The sequence below is a fragment of the Sinocyclocheilus rhinocerous genome, unplaced genomic scaffold, assembly GCF_001515625.1.
Source record: "Sinocyclocheilus rhinocerous isolate Xijiao unplaced genomic scaffold, SAMN03320098_v1.1 scaffold395, whole genome shotgun sequence".
In the NCBI taxonomy this organism is placed as follows: Eukaryota; Metazoa; Chordata; class Actinopteri; order Cypriniformes; family Cyprinidae; genus Sinocyclocheilus; species Sinocyclocheilus rhinocerous.
In genome coordinates, this window is record NW_015660890.1 from 2,911,630 (window position 1) to 2,928,192 (window position 16,563).

Consider the following 16,563-nt stretch of genomic DNA (forward strand, 5'->3'; position numbering starts at 1 on the left):
ACAACGTTTTGCTAGAAAGACTAAAATAATCATTGGTTCCAGAGTTCCAGACCTCAGTGCTTGAATACTGGGTTAATGGATTAGTCCTATATCAGCAGGCCTGTGCATGCTAAACAGATGATAGGCCGTCCTGCTCTAGGCGGTGGGTCGTATCAGCAACCATCATCAGATATCAAAGTGAGGTGAAGGACAGTGTGCGGTGAGACTGCAACTGTCTGTTTCCCATGAGGCTTGTTTCTCGAAAGAAGATTCTCTCTGCTTTTTAGTAAAATTCTAAAACCTATTTTGATTTTGGAATCTGGAGAGATATGTTTGTTGTTGTTTTGTTTTTTACAATTGAGATTATATTACAATTTTTTTATTAAAAGCTCGAATTAATTTTTATTTTTATGTTTTGAATTTTTATTTACAATTTTAATTACATTTTTAGTAATTTAGTAATTTTTATTAGTTTTTTGTCTATATGGTCTTTATTAATTTAAACTAAAATTAATTTAGTTTATTTATTTTAGAACAGCAAATTAAACTAAATGAAAGTGAGAAAAGTTTTCTGTTTATTTGTTTGTTTGTTTAAATATGTTGAGACTGTGCTATTTTTGCATTTAGTATATTTTAGTAATTTTCATGTTTTATTATTATTTTTTTTTTATTTGTCTATATGGTTTTTATTCATTTCATTAAAATTTTTAGTTTTAGTTAGGTTATTTTCGATCATTAAAATAAATGAAAATGAGAATTGTTTTAAAAGATTCTCTTTGCATTTTAGTGAAATTTAGAGTCTGGAGAAACATTACTTATTATTTATTAATAAGTAATAACAAGCGTGTTAATTGTTTTACATTTATGTTGAGTCACTGTTATTTACTATCATTATGGTACTATTATAATTTGTATTATTAATTTTATTATTATTAATAAGTTATTTTAGTAGCTTACGTCAAATTAAATTAAATGAAATGAGATATGTTTCCTTGGCATCCGCTAAAATAAAATAAGTAAACGTTAATTTAGTTAACATTTATTTTATTTCAACTAAAAAATGATGATTTAAGGTTTTTGTTTAGTTAACTATAATAACCCTTCGTTGACTGCAATACTAAGAATTCACACAAAATTATATAAGACGTGATGCTATATTATAACAGAACGTGGTATACTTCCGCCCTCGTGTGGCGGACTTTGTCAATTACACAATAGAATTAAAAATGTGAATTTCTCAGTAATTGTATTTGTTTAGTTACATCAAAGTCCCTTTAAGGCTAAGGGAATTCTAAAGTCTTCGGTTATATACGGCGTAAAACGTTTGACTTTTCTCAGCGCCTCTTCAGAATGACCCACATGGATTTTAATGCTGTCAATGCAGGAAGAAAACGTTAGACACGTTAGTTTTAGTGTCAGGGAAATACAAAACAAACCAATTTACAAAACTGATTAGAGAGGTACAAGAGCAAGAACACAGGAAAAAGCAACATTTGCAGCTCAAGTCACAGGATTTTGACTTTGTAAGCACTACACATGCAGTGGTGCACTTCACCACCGGGGGGCGACAGACTTCCATTCCCTTGAGTGACGTCATTTATCCGCAACACGTTGTTGACTCATGAACCAGGAAGAGCCGCCGGTGTTGTGCCGAATTCCGACTCCCTGCCGGGATCTGACTCCCCTCGCGTGCGCGCGCATGACGTCATACGATGCCGACAGTTGCGAAAACAGACAGGCGTAAGTACTAAATTAAAATTTGTGTATTGGACAGTTTGATCGTGTATTTAACTGTGTATTTGTCTTTGATCATGTATTTAACTAGACTGGTATGATTTACAACTTGGACTGTTTAGCTGTGCTTTTATTGTTTGTGTTTTTACTACAAGTGCTCATTTTCTCTATTGCAATATTCCTTATCATGAAACAGAATGTGTTTGTTAGGGAGCAGAACAATTTCAAATGTTTTGTTAAATCTGTCTAAATTACTCTGCCCTTATGCTGATAACACTGAAAAGCTGTGAAGACCTTGTGCTTATGCATCGAGCATATCAATAGAATGCCATATGAATTCTGCAGTGCTGCCAAAATCATACCCCCCTATATTAAATGCTTATTATTGAATCTAAACACTTGTGCTTTTTTGCAGGTATTCTACAGGACCAGATGTGTCACCAGAATGAGTTTTATGGTTCTCTGACCCAGCAAACTGGATACCATTGGGGGGGTATGAATTCGGCAGTGCTGCCAAAATCATACCCCCTCCAATACACAAATTTTAATTTAGTACTTACGCCTGTCTGTTTTCGCAACTGTCGGCATCGTATGACGTCATGCGCGCGCACGCGAGGGGAGTCAGATCCCGGCAGGGAGTCGGAATTCGGCACAACACCGGTCATACATTTCATCCATTCTTACAAATCTGTATTATGCTTTCATTTGCACTGACGATCGTTCGGCAGTAAGTGTGCACGTGTGTATTCTGTCTGTTTGTTTTCGTTTTACATGCATAAAAAGGGTAATGATTCGTTTATAGCTGAAATGTTATTTGATGATGCTGTGGGGACAGAGAGGACATGCACATTATTTGCATGTGTGTTCAAGTCTGCTCATAAACACATCACCAAATGGTTACAGGAATTGCTCTATATTGTATATAGGCTACTTAACTCTGTGAAATCTGACATGTTTTGTCTGTATTTTAACACAGTGACCTCTAAATGAATATATAGATGTCACAGCATGTGAACTGTCCCTTCTTAAGTCATTTATTTATTATATGTTATTATGTGCTCTGTTTCATAGTGGGGAAACACAATACAACAGAGATAAACTGCTTCAAGGTCAGTGTATGTATAAGCTGACCTCTATTGTGTGCTGTTGACCTTTTCAGTGTGTGGATGAAAGTTTTTTTCTCCATTGTGAAGGTCAGGGCATCGACACACTGCTGTCAGACACGGGACATCAGCAGGCAGCGGCGGCCGGACAGTACCTCAGAGATCTGCATTTCACCAATGTCTTCGTCAGTAACCTGCAAAGAGCCGTCCAGGTGTGTGTGACTCAACTGTGTTCGATTTTCTGAGTGAACCACCCCTCAAATAAAATATAACTTCTCCTTCTCAAGACAGCTGAAATCATTTTAGGAAACAACCTTCATTCTTCTGCGACTGAGATGATATCGGATCCTTTACTCAGAGAGAGGGTGAGTTTCCCCAAGCAGTCCGTCTACAGCTATTTGGACTGTGCATTAAATATAAAAGAATGGATAAAATTGTATGGTTAGAGGAATATAAGTAATTATGTAATGAATAAATATATTTGGCATTGACTATAAGAACTGCAGTTGTGTTGGTTTATATGCACACACGTGATTTATTGGACAGGGTTTTGGGGTGGCAGAGGGAAGACCAAAGGAACATCTTAAGAACATGGCGAACGCAGCGGGTCAGGCCTGCCGAGATTATACACCGCCCGGCGGAGAGACGCTGGAACAGGTAGAAATTGAGGATTCGCACAAGAAAAGAAGTCTTGAATGTTGCAAAATAGGGTGCCACTTAAATCCAGATGGAAATTGAAGTAGCTTTTACACTGAAACTGGTGCTGCTGGATGTTGTGAAAGTACTTTAATTTCAAATAAGTTTGGAATAATTAAGATATTTTAATGTTTTGAGAGAAGTCTCTTTTGCTCACCAAGGCTGCAGTTATTTAAAGGGGTCATATGATGCGATTTCAATTTTTCCTTTCTCTTTGGAGTGTTACAAGCTCTTGGTGCATAAAGAAGATCTGTAAAGTTGCAAAGACTAAAGTCTCAAATCCAAAGAGATATTCTTTATTAAAGTTAAGAGTCAGCCACACCTACCTAAAACGGCTCGTTCGAACACGCCCCCACATACCTACATTACGTAACTCGCATTACTTGTAATGAGTTACTACCCCCAACACTGTTCACAACACTGTTCCAGAATAGTTTAACCCAAATATCCAGATGTGTGCAGCACATTTTATGGAGGACTGTTTACTGATCCTGGGAGAGTAACATTAGGCTAAAATGCCGGCAGTTCTGACTCGCAGTCTGTAAGTACGTTTTCATTTAAAGGATTTGCCACTGATGATTCATTACACCAAATACACAAAATAATGTTATTTTTAGCAGCATCATATGACCCCTTTAATTAAAAATTACATTAAAACAGTAATATTTCGAAATATTTTTACAATTTGAAATAACTTTTTTTTTAATATTATTTGGAATGTAATTTATTCCTGTGATGCAAAGCAGAATTTTCTGCATCATTTCTCCAGTCTTCAGTGTCACATGATCCTTCAGAAATCATTCTAATATGCTGATTTGCTGCTCAGTTATTATTGGTAGTCAATTATTAGCAATGATTCCTATTATTAACAATGTTGGTTTGCTGCTTAATATTTATTTTTTAGAATTCTTTAATGAACAGAAAGTTCAAAATAAAATCATTTATTTAAAATAGAAAACCTGTTTTTAATTTCACTTTTGACTTTAATTTCAATTTCAACTTTTGACTAATTTAGTGCATTCTTGTTGAATAAAATCATAAATGTATTTTTTTTAATTTAATATTACTTATCCCAAACTTTTGATTTTTTTTTCTACAAAAAAAAATTAAAATTAAGCAGCAAAACTGTTTTCAGCATTGATAATAATAACAAACATTTCTTGAGCAGCAAATCAGCATATTAGAATGACTTCTGAAGGATCATGTGACACTGAAGCCTGGAGTAATGATGCTGAAAATTCAGCTTTGCATCACAAGAATAAATTAGATAGAAAAAGTTATTTTAAATTGTAGTGATATTTCACAATATTGCTGTTTCTTCTGTTTTTTGATCAAATAAATGCAGTTGTGTAGTCTTTCAAAAACGTAAAAAATCCAAGCTTTATATTTAGTCATTTTTACAGTATTTTTCCAAGACTGCAGTCGCCATTGGCTGATCACATGAATGCTCACACAGAAGAAACTGTTTCTGTTAATCCAGGTAAAGACGCGCTTTAAGAAGTTCCTCAGATCCTTGTATCAGCGCATGTTAGAGGTGCACGGCTCAGGCGACCAGCGTTCTGCGTCCACCTCTGGACCATCAGAACCAGAACAGCCTGTGATTGCTGGGCTAGCTAACGATGGAGTCCAGAGCGTACCTGTCCACGCTCTGATCGTCAGTCATGGGGCGTTTATCCGTGTGTCTGTGCGCCACCTAGTGGAGGACCTGCAGTGCCGTTTGCCCGCAGGCCTGAAGATGAGCCAGGTGTTCTCCCCGTGCCCAAACACTGGCATCAGCAGGTTCATCATCACCCTCCGCAGAGAGGAGAGCGGCCCGCGGGCCTCCCACATCCAGTGTGTCTTCATCAACCGGAAAGACCACCTGGATGACAGTGTTATGAGGTGTATCTGAGACTGGTTGGTTTATCTGAAATGGCCAGTGTTTGTATTTATTGCTCCTTACAATCTCAACAACTGAAGCACATGCAAGTCTGTGTGGTTGATTTTATTGTGTAAATGATTGAACTGTTATGTTTTTGAAAGACATATGACTGCATTAAAGGGATAGTTCACTCAAAAAATGGTTTACTAACCCTCATGTTGTTACAAACTTGTATGAGTTTTTTTTCTGTTGAGCATAAAAGAAGTTATTTTGAAGAAATTAAATGGTAGCCATTGACTTCCATATTATGGAAAAAAATACTGTGGAAGTCAATGGCTACCAGAAAGAAACTCACACAGGTTTGGAACAACTTGAGGATGAGTAAATGATGTCTGATTTTTCATTTTTGGATGAAATATCCTTTTAAGTACAGTGCAAAAAAAAAAATTCTTATATAGTATTTTTTTGTCTCATTTCCCTTTTTAAAAAAATTCTTAAATCAAGATGCATTCACTTAATAAGGAAAATGAACCAAGATATGAAGTCTTGTTTTCTTGTCTTTTGATACTCAAATGGATCAAAATTAAGTGAGAAAAAATATCTGTCAGTTGGTAAGAAAAAAATTTGACAGATTGACACATTTTCAGTTTGTTTTTCTCTATATTTTTACTTGTTTTAATCATAAACTCACATAATGTTGGTCCATTTGAGAAGCAAAATGATTTAAGATATTAAGTCTTGTTTTTCTGTAAAATTGATTAAATGAGATTATGATTAAAACTTTGTCAGTGGAGTAAGGAAAATAAGATAATTTTTCTCTTTTTTTTTCTTGTTTTAATCATAAACTCGCTTAATGTTGGTCAATTTGAGAAGGACAATGACTCAAGATAATGAAAATTGCTTAACAGTATTTAACTGCAGTGATGTTGATCCCTTTTATTCATCCTGTCAGCTGACTTAATCGCAAGATGTCTTTTATTTAAGCACTTTATACTTACACTACCGTGGTTTTGGCCACTAAAACACTGAAGTATTCATGCATACTGTACATACATGTTCATGTGTATGTAATAAAGACATTCAGAGAAACATTAAGCCAAGAACGTTTTGATATTTATTTGCATTTGTAAGCAGATTCTGATGTGTGATGAAAGGTGAAATTGCTCAATTTCAATGATAAATATGTATTTATCATTTACAGTTTCATATTTTGGTAATTGTTTTTTGTATTGGGTTTTATCTTCGGGTTAAGTCTGTGTTAAATGTGAGATGCAACCTGTTTCTGTGATTAACAATTGGATAAAATCTCAGATGTACTTTAACCTTCCCATCATGTTGGGGTCAGTTTGACCCACACTCAATTTTCAAACTTCTCGAACTACTGGTTAAACTATTTCTTCTTGAAATTTGGTGAATATTTATCATTAGAATGTGCACGGAAAGTTTCAGCACATAGATGTGCTTTGGAAACGTTTGTGTTGGGGGTCATACAGACTCCCCCATTGACTCTCATTGGCTTCCATGCAATTTGCCAGAAATCAACGCTCTGAAAAACACTAAAGAGTAGAAATCAGAAAACCTCTTTTGTAGCTTGTCAAACCCTAAAATATGGGTAAAACTTTATTTTAAGGTGTCCTTGTTAAACATTACTATTATAATAACAATAAATTATGCATAATTACATGCAAGTAACTCTAAACCAAATCCTAACCCTAACTATATAAGTACATGTAGTTAATCAATATTACTCAGTACTTAAATGTATAATTCCACTGTAACAAGGACACCTTAATATAAAGTGTAACCAAAATATGAAATACACGAGAACATAAAGATTTAAGACTAAAGTTTGCTTGAAATCGGGATTCATCGTCTAAATCATCCAAGGAAAATTCACGGTTTCTTCGTCTATTTGAGTTTCACAGTCAAAAAAAAAATCTGTCAATGGTTGTTTTGGTTTTTAGTTTTTTGATTCTCAATTACTAGACTGATGCAGCATTGAAAAGAAGTGCGAGAAACCATTTTGAATTTTGAAAAAGACATTAAAAAGGCAGAGGAAATACAAATAGCAGTAAATACTACTTACACTAGGTACATGTTAGATGCTATTTCTACTTATAGCTATAGTTATTTTCATAGTTGTCCTAAAAGAAGAAAAGGTATTTTGGTTTTAGGACAACTTTGATGAAAGGTTTTGATCGACTTCAAATGTTGACTAGTGTAACAATCCCAACACAGAAGTAGGTTTTGAACACAACAGGAAGAAAATGAGGCCCTTCTGAGATTGTGTTTGTGTTGAGTTTTCCATCGGGTTCTGTCGTTTTGTCTAATTGGACCGTGGTCTCGTCCAGTAGATGGCGCTGTGCTCCTGACCTCTGGAGGAGAGAGGGGCCAACCTGCTGATGGAGAGAAGAACGGGACACGTCTCCGCTGCCGCCCACTCCAACAGGAAACTATCACCATCTTTGGTCCCTCATTTTCTCCGTGCCGACCGGCGAAGGAAGCTCAGTGCTCTTCTAAGGCTTGTCATTTTCCTGCCGGTAAGTGGGCGGCAGTTTGGTTGAGTTGGTCACGCTGGGGACCTGGACGGCTCGAATGAACTGACGGCCTGCAATCCAAGCAGACGATAGACTAGTCTGTGGCCACACATTCTTCAACTCCTACAGACGCTCCTAAAATATCTGCTCAGACAAATCACACAGTACAAATACATTTTCTTTCACACACACACACACACACATGCCAAAGGTGTTCATGCTGCCAAGAGTCACTGTGACCCATCAAAGCAGCTTCAGGTGTGTTATTGTGCAGTTTGTTTATGCAGACCCGTGACACTGGTGCAAAACGGCTGTTGTTTCTATAGACAGGAAAACGCCAGCGCTAAATAAAACCAGCAGTTTTATTTAGTTTCCATGCCGTTTAGACACCCAAACAAAGTCACATGCTCGATGTTTTGTTCTGCTGCTGTCCCACTTAACCCTCCTGTCATGACCAGTTGGTTTGCCGGTCTGTTTTTTCCAAGTTGGTGTTCAGCTGGTCAGTCTGATGCCCCACATATAACCATCAAACCAGACCAGTGAGAACCAGCTAAGAGGCCAGATTAGACCTTTTTTTCAGCTGGGTAACCCTAAAGTTTACGTTATTTTAATAGTTTATTCCAGAAAAAAAAACTTGATTTTGTTATTTGTTATGCTTTTTATATGACATCAGTATATTTTAAAATATTATTTCATTAAGTACACTGCAAAAATGATTTTCTTACTAAGTATTTTTCTCATTTTGCATTACAAATATCTAAAAAAAAATCTTGATTAAAGTAAATAAAATAGCCTAAAGATACACTCTTAAAAATAAAGGTGCTTCACGATGCCATAGAAGAACCTTTTTGTCTAAATGGTTCCATAAAGAACCTTTAACTTCTGAAGAACCTTTCTGTTTCACAAAAGGTTCTTTGTGGCGAAAGAAGATTCTTCAGATTATAAAAAGGTATGTACATTTATTTGGGTATCAAAATGACTTGATACGAGTCTTGTTTCCTGAAAAATGTGCAAAAAATGAATTGAGTTAATGATTAAAACAAGAAAAGTATCTGTCAATGGGGTAAGAAAAACAAACATTCTCTCTATTATTCTCGCTTTAATCATTAAATCAAATAATTTTGATCAATTTGAGAAGAAAAATCATTTAGTAAGTCTTGTTTTCTGAAAAAAAGTACCAAACTTAAGTTAAATTATGACTAAGACAAGAAAACATATCTGTCAGTGGAGTAAGAAAATGAAAACAGATTATTTTCAAAAAAAATTCTTGTTTTAATCATAAACTCACTTAATTTTGATCAATTTAAAATGTAAAATGACTTAAGATATTGAGTCTTGTTTTCTGGAAAAAAAAAGTCAACAATTATGTTTATGTAAATTATGATTAAAACAAGAGAAAATATCTGTCAGTGCGGAAAGAAAAATGAACAAGATTGTTTTCAAATTTTTCTTGTTTTAATCATAAACTCACTTCATTTTTATACATTTGAGAAGTAAAATGACTTTAACAAGTCTTTTTTTTTTCTTAAAAATACCAAAAATTAAGTTAACTTCTTTGAGTAAAGTGAATCGTTAACTTAATTCTGATTATTTTTCAGAAAACAAGACTTAATGTCTCAGCCATTTTTCTTCTCCAGTAAATGTGTCTTAATTTGAGAATGCTTAGGTATTTGTACAGTAAATCCAAAAATAAAACAATATTTTTTTACCGTTGTATTACCTAACAGAACTGACTCACCTTGCGGTTTAAACACCAAAATTCTAAATTCATTTATCACTGGAAGTGTTTCACTCCACATCTGAGGAAACTGATGGAGAGCTTCTACAAATATGGGCTTTTGCCTGAAGAGGAAGTTATAATTGCATTGTGGGTAAAACTCCCCCATTACCACCTCTGAAAGCAGAGTTTCTAGTTCATAATGTCTGCTATTAATGCTGTATAGTCCATACTGATAGTCGAGTCTCAGGGGGCTGTAGTTTGATGACACAGCAGCGCTCTCATGGGCCCTGTGAGATGAGCAGTCAATACGCTTCGCACCTTCATTAATCACAGCAAAACACTAATGAAGCGTAAAGAAACCACATTGTGCTACTGCTAATTATATCAGAATCCATATTCACAATGTTGCTAATGATGGAAAAAAGAGTTTTATTTCCAGCACTGTGTGAGCGGTGTTTATCTTGAAATATCAAAATAAGGAAGTAAGGTAACATCCTGTCAGTGATGGAGTATGTGGTGGTGGTGAAGAGGTGTATTTATAGAGCGACTTTCGGAGAGCGCATGCTAATGCTGATCTCTTCAACTCTACATTTCCAGCTCATAATTAGAGGTGTTTAATTTGTGGGTACTGATTGTACTTCCTGTGCTCTCTATAAAAGGCCCCAAGGGCTGGACCGGGCTTTTTGGATATCCGCTTTTTGAGGGCTGTGGAACGCTCCGGTGCTCCTGTAACCCAGGAATGGCTCGAGGTCAGTTTTCCCCAGAACCAAACCGCAGTGTGACCACACTGGATTGTGCCACAGACCTTGGTGGAGGCATTGTGGGTAGAGAAAGCTAGTGGTGCATTGTGTTCCGGAGTTTATTTTCCCTCGATGTCTCTAAACGGTCGCTTTTGAAGAGCTTTTTATGCGGAACACGCACTGCCGGGCAGCCAGTCTGCTAATTGCCCTGATGGGCTGTGGATTTATGCGTGTGTGCAGGAGCGAGAGGATGTGAAACATTTTAAACAAGTGGATTTTGAATGCAAATTTAAAAAAAAATCTTGTATGGTTATTATACAGGTTTCTTAAGAAGTCTCAATTCACCCTTCCACAGATTAAAACCTTAAAAAGGTTTTAAATCAGAGCGGAAAATCTTAAAATCCTGGCATGGCATTACATGTTGCATGCATTGCTAAAAATTAATATCTACCTCAGTATTTATGTTTTGTCTCCTAATACAAGTTTCTTAAATCACGATACATTTACTTGAGGTGCAAAATGAACAAATTAAGTCTTGTTTTCTGAGAAGTTGGACAAAATTAAGCGAGTTTATGTATAAAACAAGAAAATTATCTGTCAGCATGATATGAAACTTCTTTTCCCTTTGAATGAAATTGATTTTTCTGAGCCAATAGGCAGATATTTTATTCTTTTTTAATCTTAATCTCACTTCATTTTGATTAATTTCACAGAAAACAAAACATATCTTTTGGTGTTTTTCCTCTTAAGTAAATGTAAATCTAAAAGTAAAGCTTTAGAAATTTGCACTGGAAAAAAATACAGAGAAAGACCTTTTTTCATTCTTTCATTCATTCATTCATTTAATTATTGCTATCATTTATTTATGATCAGGTAACGTTATTTCTATATTGGGAGCAGAGCTATTCAAGCCTTAGCTTTTTGTTTTTTTTGTATGAATTAAAAAGTAATGAAAGAAGTAAAAAGTAATGGAGATCAGTTGAATTTTGTATTTTTCAACTTTAAAGTGTTGCAAACAAACTCAGTGTGTTCCTTAAATTTTCTTTACTTGATCTTATTGAGTCCTTTGTTTCTTATTGAGTCGCTTTTCATTAGCTTTAAACTGAGAAGTCCCTTGTTTCATTCAGTAAGCTATTATCAAATCTTAACATAAATACAGATGAAATGATGATGATCATTGGCTGTCAAAGTTTTGAGTTGGCTCCCTTGCAGTTCTTAAGGTGGAATTTGATCTGAATTGCCCACAACAAATAATATATTTGAATTGAAAAAATTATAATGAAGATAATATTGTTCTGTATGAACTAAAAGGACAGTATCAGGAGATCTGTAATAGTAATTGCAGTGTCAGATTCACACACTGAACCCTGCACTGCAGATTGGAGCCAATAATCTAATTTTATTTATGGAATGTTTAAGCTTCCATTCTACCTTTATTTAATTAATTAAATTTAATTATCTACATTTCCTGTGCTTTGCATTTCCTGACTCATTTTTGCTTGGCAGGGAAACAAAAAAGAAATAAGATGGAAATATTCTCTTTTAGTAGACTTGAAAGCACATGATTGCCTTTAGAACTATTTTTTTAACTTATTAATGAAATATTGATTTTTCAAACAACTCAGAAAGTTTAATAATTTTCTAATGTTATATAAAATATTTGTCTAGAACTACTAGGACAATTTTTTTCAGTCTTTCTTCCTGGAGTGATCTGTGCAGACGCCATACCAAAATGAGTGACATCGTCCCAGTGCTGCAATGCAGTAAATTAATAGCGGTTCCACAGGACAGATGCTCTTCACCTTCACACCAGCAGAGGGCGACAGCAGCGATGAAAGGTACCTAAATCATTCCCGTTATGCTGTAAGGAAATATTTCTATTCAAGGGTACGCCACATCTTTATACATATACTCTTGTCAAGTTCAGGTGAACTTGATAGAGTATTTTAGAGCAGAGATACTCAAAACAGGACCCGAGGGACAAAACTGGCCCTATCTTTTTTTTTTTTTTTTTAAATATTGAAAATAATACATTTAATTTTGATTAAATAATAATTTAAAATGATGAAATAAATTATATTTTTATTTATATATATATACTTTTAGAATTATTTTTTATTTAATTTTATTTTTATGTTAATTTTTCTTTACATTTAATGCATTTTAATATGACATAGTTGAACTTTATTATTATTATTAATCTTAATGGTGGTGGTTATTATTATTAATCTTAATGGTTGGATTATTATAAATCCAACTGGTGGTGGATGAGGAGATACCCCCTGACAATGTAAAGCGCTTTGAGTGCCTAGAAAAGCGCTATATAAATGTAATTAATTATTATTATTATTAATGCATTTTAATATAGCATAGTTGGACTTTTGGCCCACTGTCCTCTAGCAAGTTTCATTTTGGGGCATTTGTATTAAAATGTTTGGGCACTTCTGCTTTAGAGTGAAACAAACCAACTAAAACCATCTCAGAAATCAGAAAATCCATTGCTAATGTTTGATGTTTGTGCTTTTGTTTTTCCACTAAAAAAACATTGTTTCCTGGAGGAGGATGTGATTAATTATTTAATAAAAAATGCACTCCTATATTCAAGTAATTGTGATATTATTAAAGAAATGGTTATATTAATATTTTAAAATAAATATTCATATAAGAGTTTTCTTTGATAATAGCACAGTTAAGTGAACATAGGAGTAAAAGTTTTAAATCAATAAGTTAGCATACATTTAATGTCATAGGTTTTATGTAAATATTTGATTAATTAGACATTAAATGTACTTTATAATAGCAATGACCCTCTTCACTTTGACTTTGTAAAGAGAATCTTCTCTCAGGACTTATGAATGAGACTGCAGACAAATTCTGTCATTGACATTTTAGTAGCCCCAAAAGAAAACCTATATTTGTCTTTAAAACTAATTTCAAACACAATATAGACAAAGAAATGACTTTTAGAAATATGAACTAATTCAACTGTTGCTTTTATAACACAGTCTGTTTCTCCATCCAGAGTCACTGTGACCTGCTCATGGCTGTAGGGAATATACTACTGTGTACTTCACACTGAAAACTCTTCTAGAGAGAGTTGTTTCTTTACAGGAACATCGTGTTGCCTCTCTGTTGGCTTTAAATATGATTAATGAATGCATTCCAGTTACTGTCTCTGTAATGAGATATTTATTGTGTAAATGATTGCTGCTGCAGTGCCTATATTGGCACAGTGGATGAGTCACTGCATTTGTGTTTGTGTGTGTGTGTGTGTGCCCCGATCCACTCATCTGCCCACCAAAGCCCCGAACACTTGTCCTGTGGTGCAGTTGCTTCCTCCATTGCTGAAATGACAGAATGGAAAGCAGATACACCCACCTTACGCCCGCATCAGAGTCGGCAACGCCATTCTCGTCTGTAGGGAGTGAGAATGTGTAAAGTGGTGCAAGGATGTCAAACAGAATGCCGTTCATTCCAGGGCTGGGCAGAGGGAGCCGGTGCTGGTGTAGAGTTCAAGGGAATGCTGGGAGACCGCTGGGGTCGTGTCTTGCTGACTCAGCAGAAATCCTCCGCTGACGTCATTCTGCTTTCCCGTCTTTGCTCGTCAGGCCGGAATCCTCCAAAAGCGGTCACTTTAGTGCAGCCCATCTCTGTGCAAACAAGTTACTCTGGCAGGGTCTGGGAACACATGACGGCAGTTGAGCTTTTTTGTCAATTTATAAGACAGAATATCTCTTAATTATAAGTTGTTACAGTGACATCTGACTAGTTTGACTGTTTGAGAAAGAATGCCTTAATGATGCCTTAATGACAAACATGCAGTGTTCACTCCAGAAGATGTTAATTGATAGAATGGAGTGGTGTGGATTACTTGTGATGCTTTTATCAGCTGTTTGGACTCTCATTCTGACGGCACCCATTCACTGCAGAGGAGCAAGTGATGTAATGATACTTTTCTGTGCCAAAAAGTTATTCTGGCAGGATCTGTGAACCGAGTAGCAGCAGTTCTGGTTAAGATGATGGCAGTTGTGCTTTTTGTAGTAGATTCTTTATAAATGTATAACACAGAATATCGTCTGACTAGATCAGAGTGCATATGAGGATGATCCGTACTCAACGCCTGATGTCACGCTGAGAAACAGTGACTCATATAAAGAGTGTTGAGAGGTGAGATTTAATTGCACTTTTCAGCAAGCAGACAGCATCAGGCTGTTCTCAAACAGAGAAACAAAAGCACAAGAAGCTTAAATCCCCAGATTCAGAACTCAATCAGCAAAAGTAAAGTGACCTTTGTTTTTAAGGTGGACAGAAATTTTACCTGAGTCATTGTGCTGTGAGTTTCAGCTGTGCTAATAGTGTGCGCAGAGTTCTGCTCTCTTTCGGCAGGGGTCAGATGTTCTCTCTTGAGTTCTTGTCAGCTCATGAACACACTGTGCTTTTAGTGCTGTTCTGGCAGCTCAGCCTGGCACACAAAATTCCTGCCACAACAGGAACTTCACCACTGCAGAAAGCACTTTACATTGATATATATATATATTTTATATAATGAAATATTATTACAATTTAAAATAAATATTTTCTATTTAAATATATTTAAAAATGCAATTTATTCCTGTGATCAAAACATTTTCAGCATCATGAAAATTCCAGTATTCAGTGTCACATGATCCTTCAGAAATCATTGTAATATGCTAATTTGCTGCTCATTTTGAAAACAGTAGTGCTGATTTAACCGTAATACATTTTTTAAGGATTAAATAAAACACACATAAAATATTTACTTTTATTATGCATTTTATTTTATATTCATTTTAATTACATAACCTTTAAGATTGATTGATTGATTGATTGATTGTAGCTGCCAATTTTATATAAGAAGTGATTTGTCAATTAATATTTACAAACATTTCTCCAGTCAACCATTTGTAATAGAATTCATTGTTTCACAGCCCAGTTCTGTTTTTTGTGCTTTTTAAGAAAACTAAAATGTGAACTGAAGGCTGTCGTGCCACTTTTCCGTGTTGAATTATTGATCAGCTGTGTCAGCAAGATCACAGGGTCTGACTCATATCCATCTCTACCATTCCACTGGACACTTTTACACCCGGACTGCCAGCTTTATTTCCCCCAAAGTGCCATCATGCAGATTGTTCTAGTGCTTGAGCACACAGCTTGTTTTTAATGAACGGCTGGATGAATGCAAGTTAAAATAGAGCATATGCTGAAGGGTTTTCTTCAGTTGGATGTGGATGGGTACCGCCGCGCAGCTGCTCTCCTGTATAGAATGCCATTTGTGCGCTGTGTTAAATGTTAAACGTCCACTGATGCTCCTGATGTCATGTGTGAGTAATTCTCTCCTGGATTTCAGCGGCTCTCCTCAGCTGTCGTTTCTGTACTGCCTAAACCCACGTTAATAAAAACCTAATTGAAAGAGTCTGAAACCGCAATGGATCCAGTTACGTGGTTTGTGACAACCCTGCCTCGCACAAAGCCCCATGGAATGACGATATCCTTCAAAACTATTAACGTGCTAAATGTTCTGCCTCTAACCTCAAAAATCAGTTCTGAACATGTAATACATTCACAGATGCCATTAGAAGCTGTTTAATTTATTAATCAAAGCTTCTGCTTTTCCTCAGAGAGAGGATTGAGCGAGTCACAGGCTGTTGAATCCTATCTCAGGTAAACTGAAGTGATGTGCAGCAGATGTTTGGGTGTGCCGTAATCTGTCTGAACTTGAGATGCAGAGACAGCTGAATGCTGAAATGTCTGCTTTGATCTTAGTTTTGCAGCATTATCAGAATAGATGTGTGGAAATCGTGTGAATTATGCCACTGGGTGGATTCACTGTTTTGTGCATCAGCTTTAATGTGTGCAACCGGATTTATATGAGCAATTAAAACAACATCATTAAAAGTGTCCTACTTTTTTCATACACTATGTGTTAAAACATCCTTGCATGACGTCATAATGCTGCTTGAGTTGGTGCTAAAGAGTCAGAAGGGTTCAGCAACTTTGCTACTGATTTGAGATTTCTTTGCTAATTAGACTGTCACTGTTTAGCAAGAGCTGTAAGCATTTTAAAGACAGCTGATGACTACTCAGCTACAAAAGTCATGACTTTTAATTTTATTGCTACACGCTGCAGTTCTTTAGTTAACCTGAATGACAGCTGTCAATTGTTAATGTTAAG

The 16,563-nt window shown here is 35.6% G+C and overlaps 1 protein-coding gene across 2 annotated transcripts; it reads left to right on the forward strand.

Moving 5' to 3' along the window:
• Positions 1–1,524: 1,524 nt before the first annotated feature.
• On the forward strand, positions 1,525–5,555 carry LOC107725934 (fructose-2,6-bisphosphatase TIGAR B-like). 2 transcript variants are annotated; one of them, XM_016535365.1, is made up of 7 exons: positions 1,525–1,618; positions 2,371–2,440; positions 2,785–2,822; positions 2,907–3,028; positions 3,104–3,181; positions 3,363–3,473; positions 4,993–5,555. In XM_016535365.1, the coding sequence occupies exons 2-7, from the start codon at positions 2,409–2,411 to the stop codon at positions 5,401–5,403; spliced, it is 792 nt and encodes a 263-aa protein (XP_016390851.1). In that variant the 5' UTR covers positions 1,525–1,618; positions 2,371–2,408; the 3' UTR covers positions 5,404–5,555. The 2 variants fall into 2 exon arrangements, with proteins under 2 accessions (XP_016390851.1, XP_016390850.1); XM_016535364.1 differs by lacking the exon at positions 1,525–1,618 and having other exon boundaries at positions 2,251–2,440.
• Positions 5,556–16,563: the final 11,008 nt, after the last annotated feature.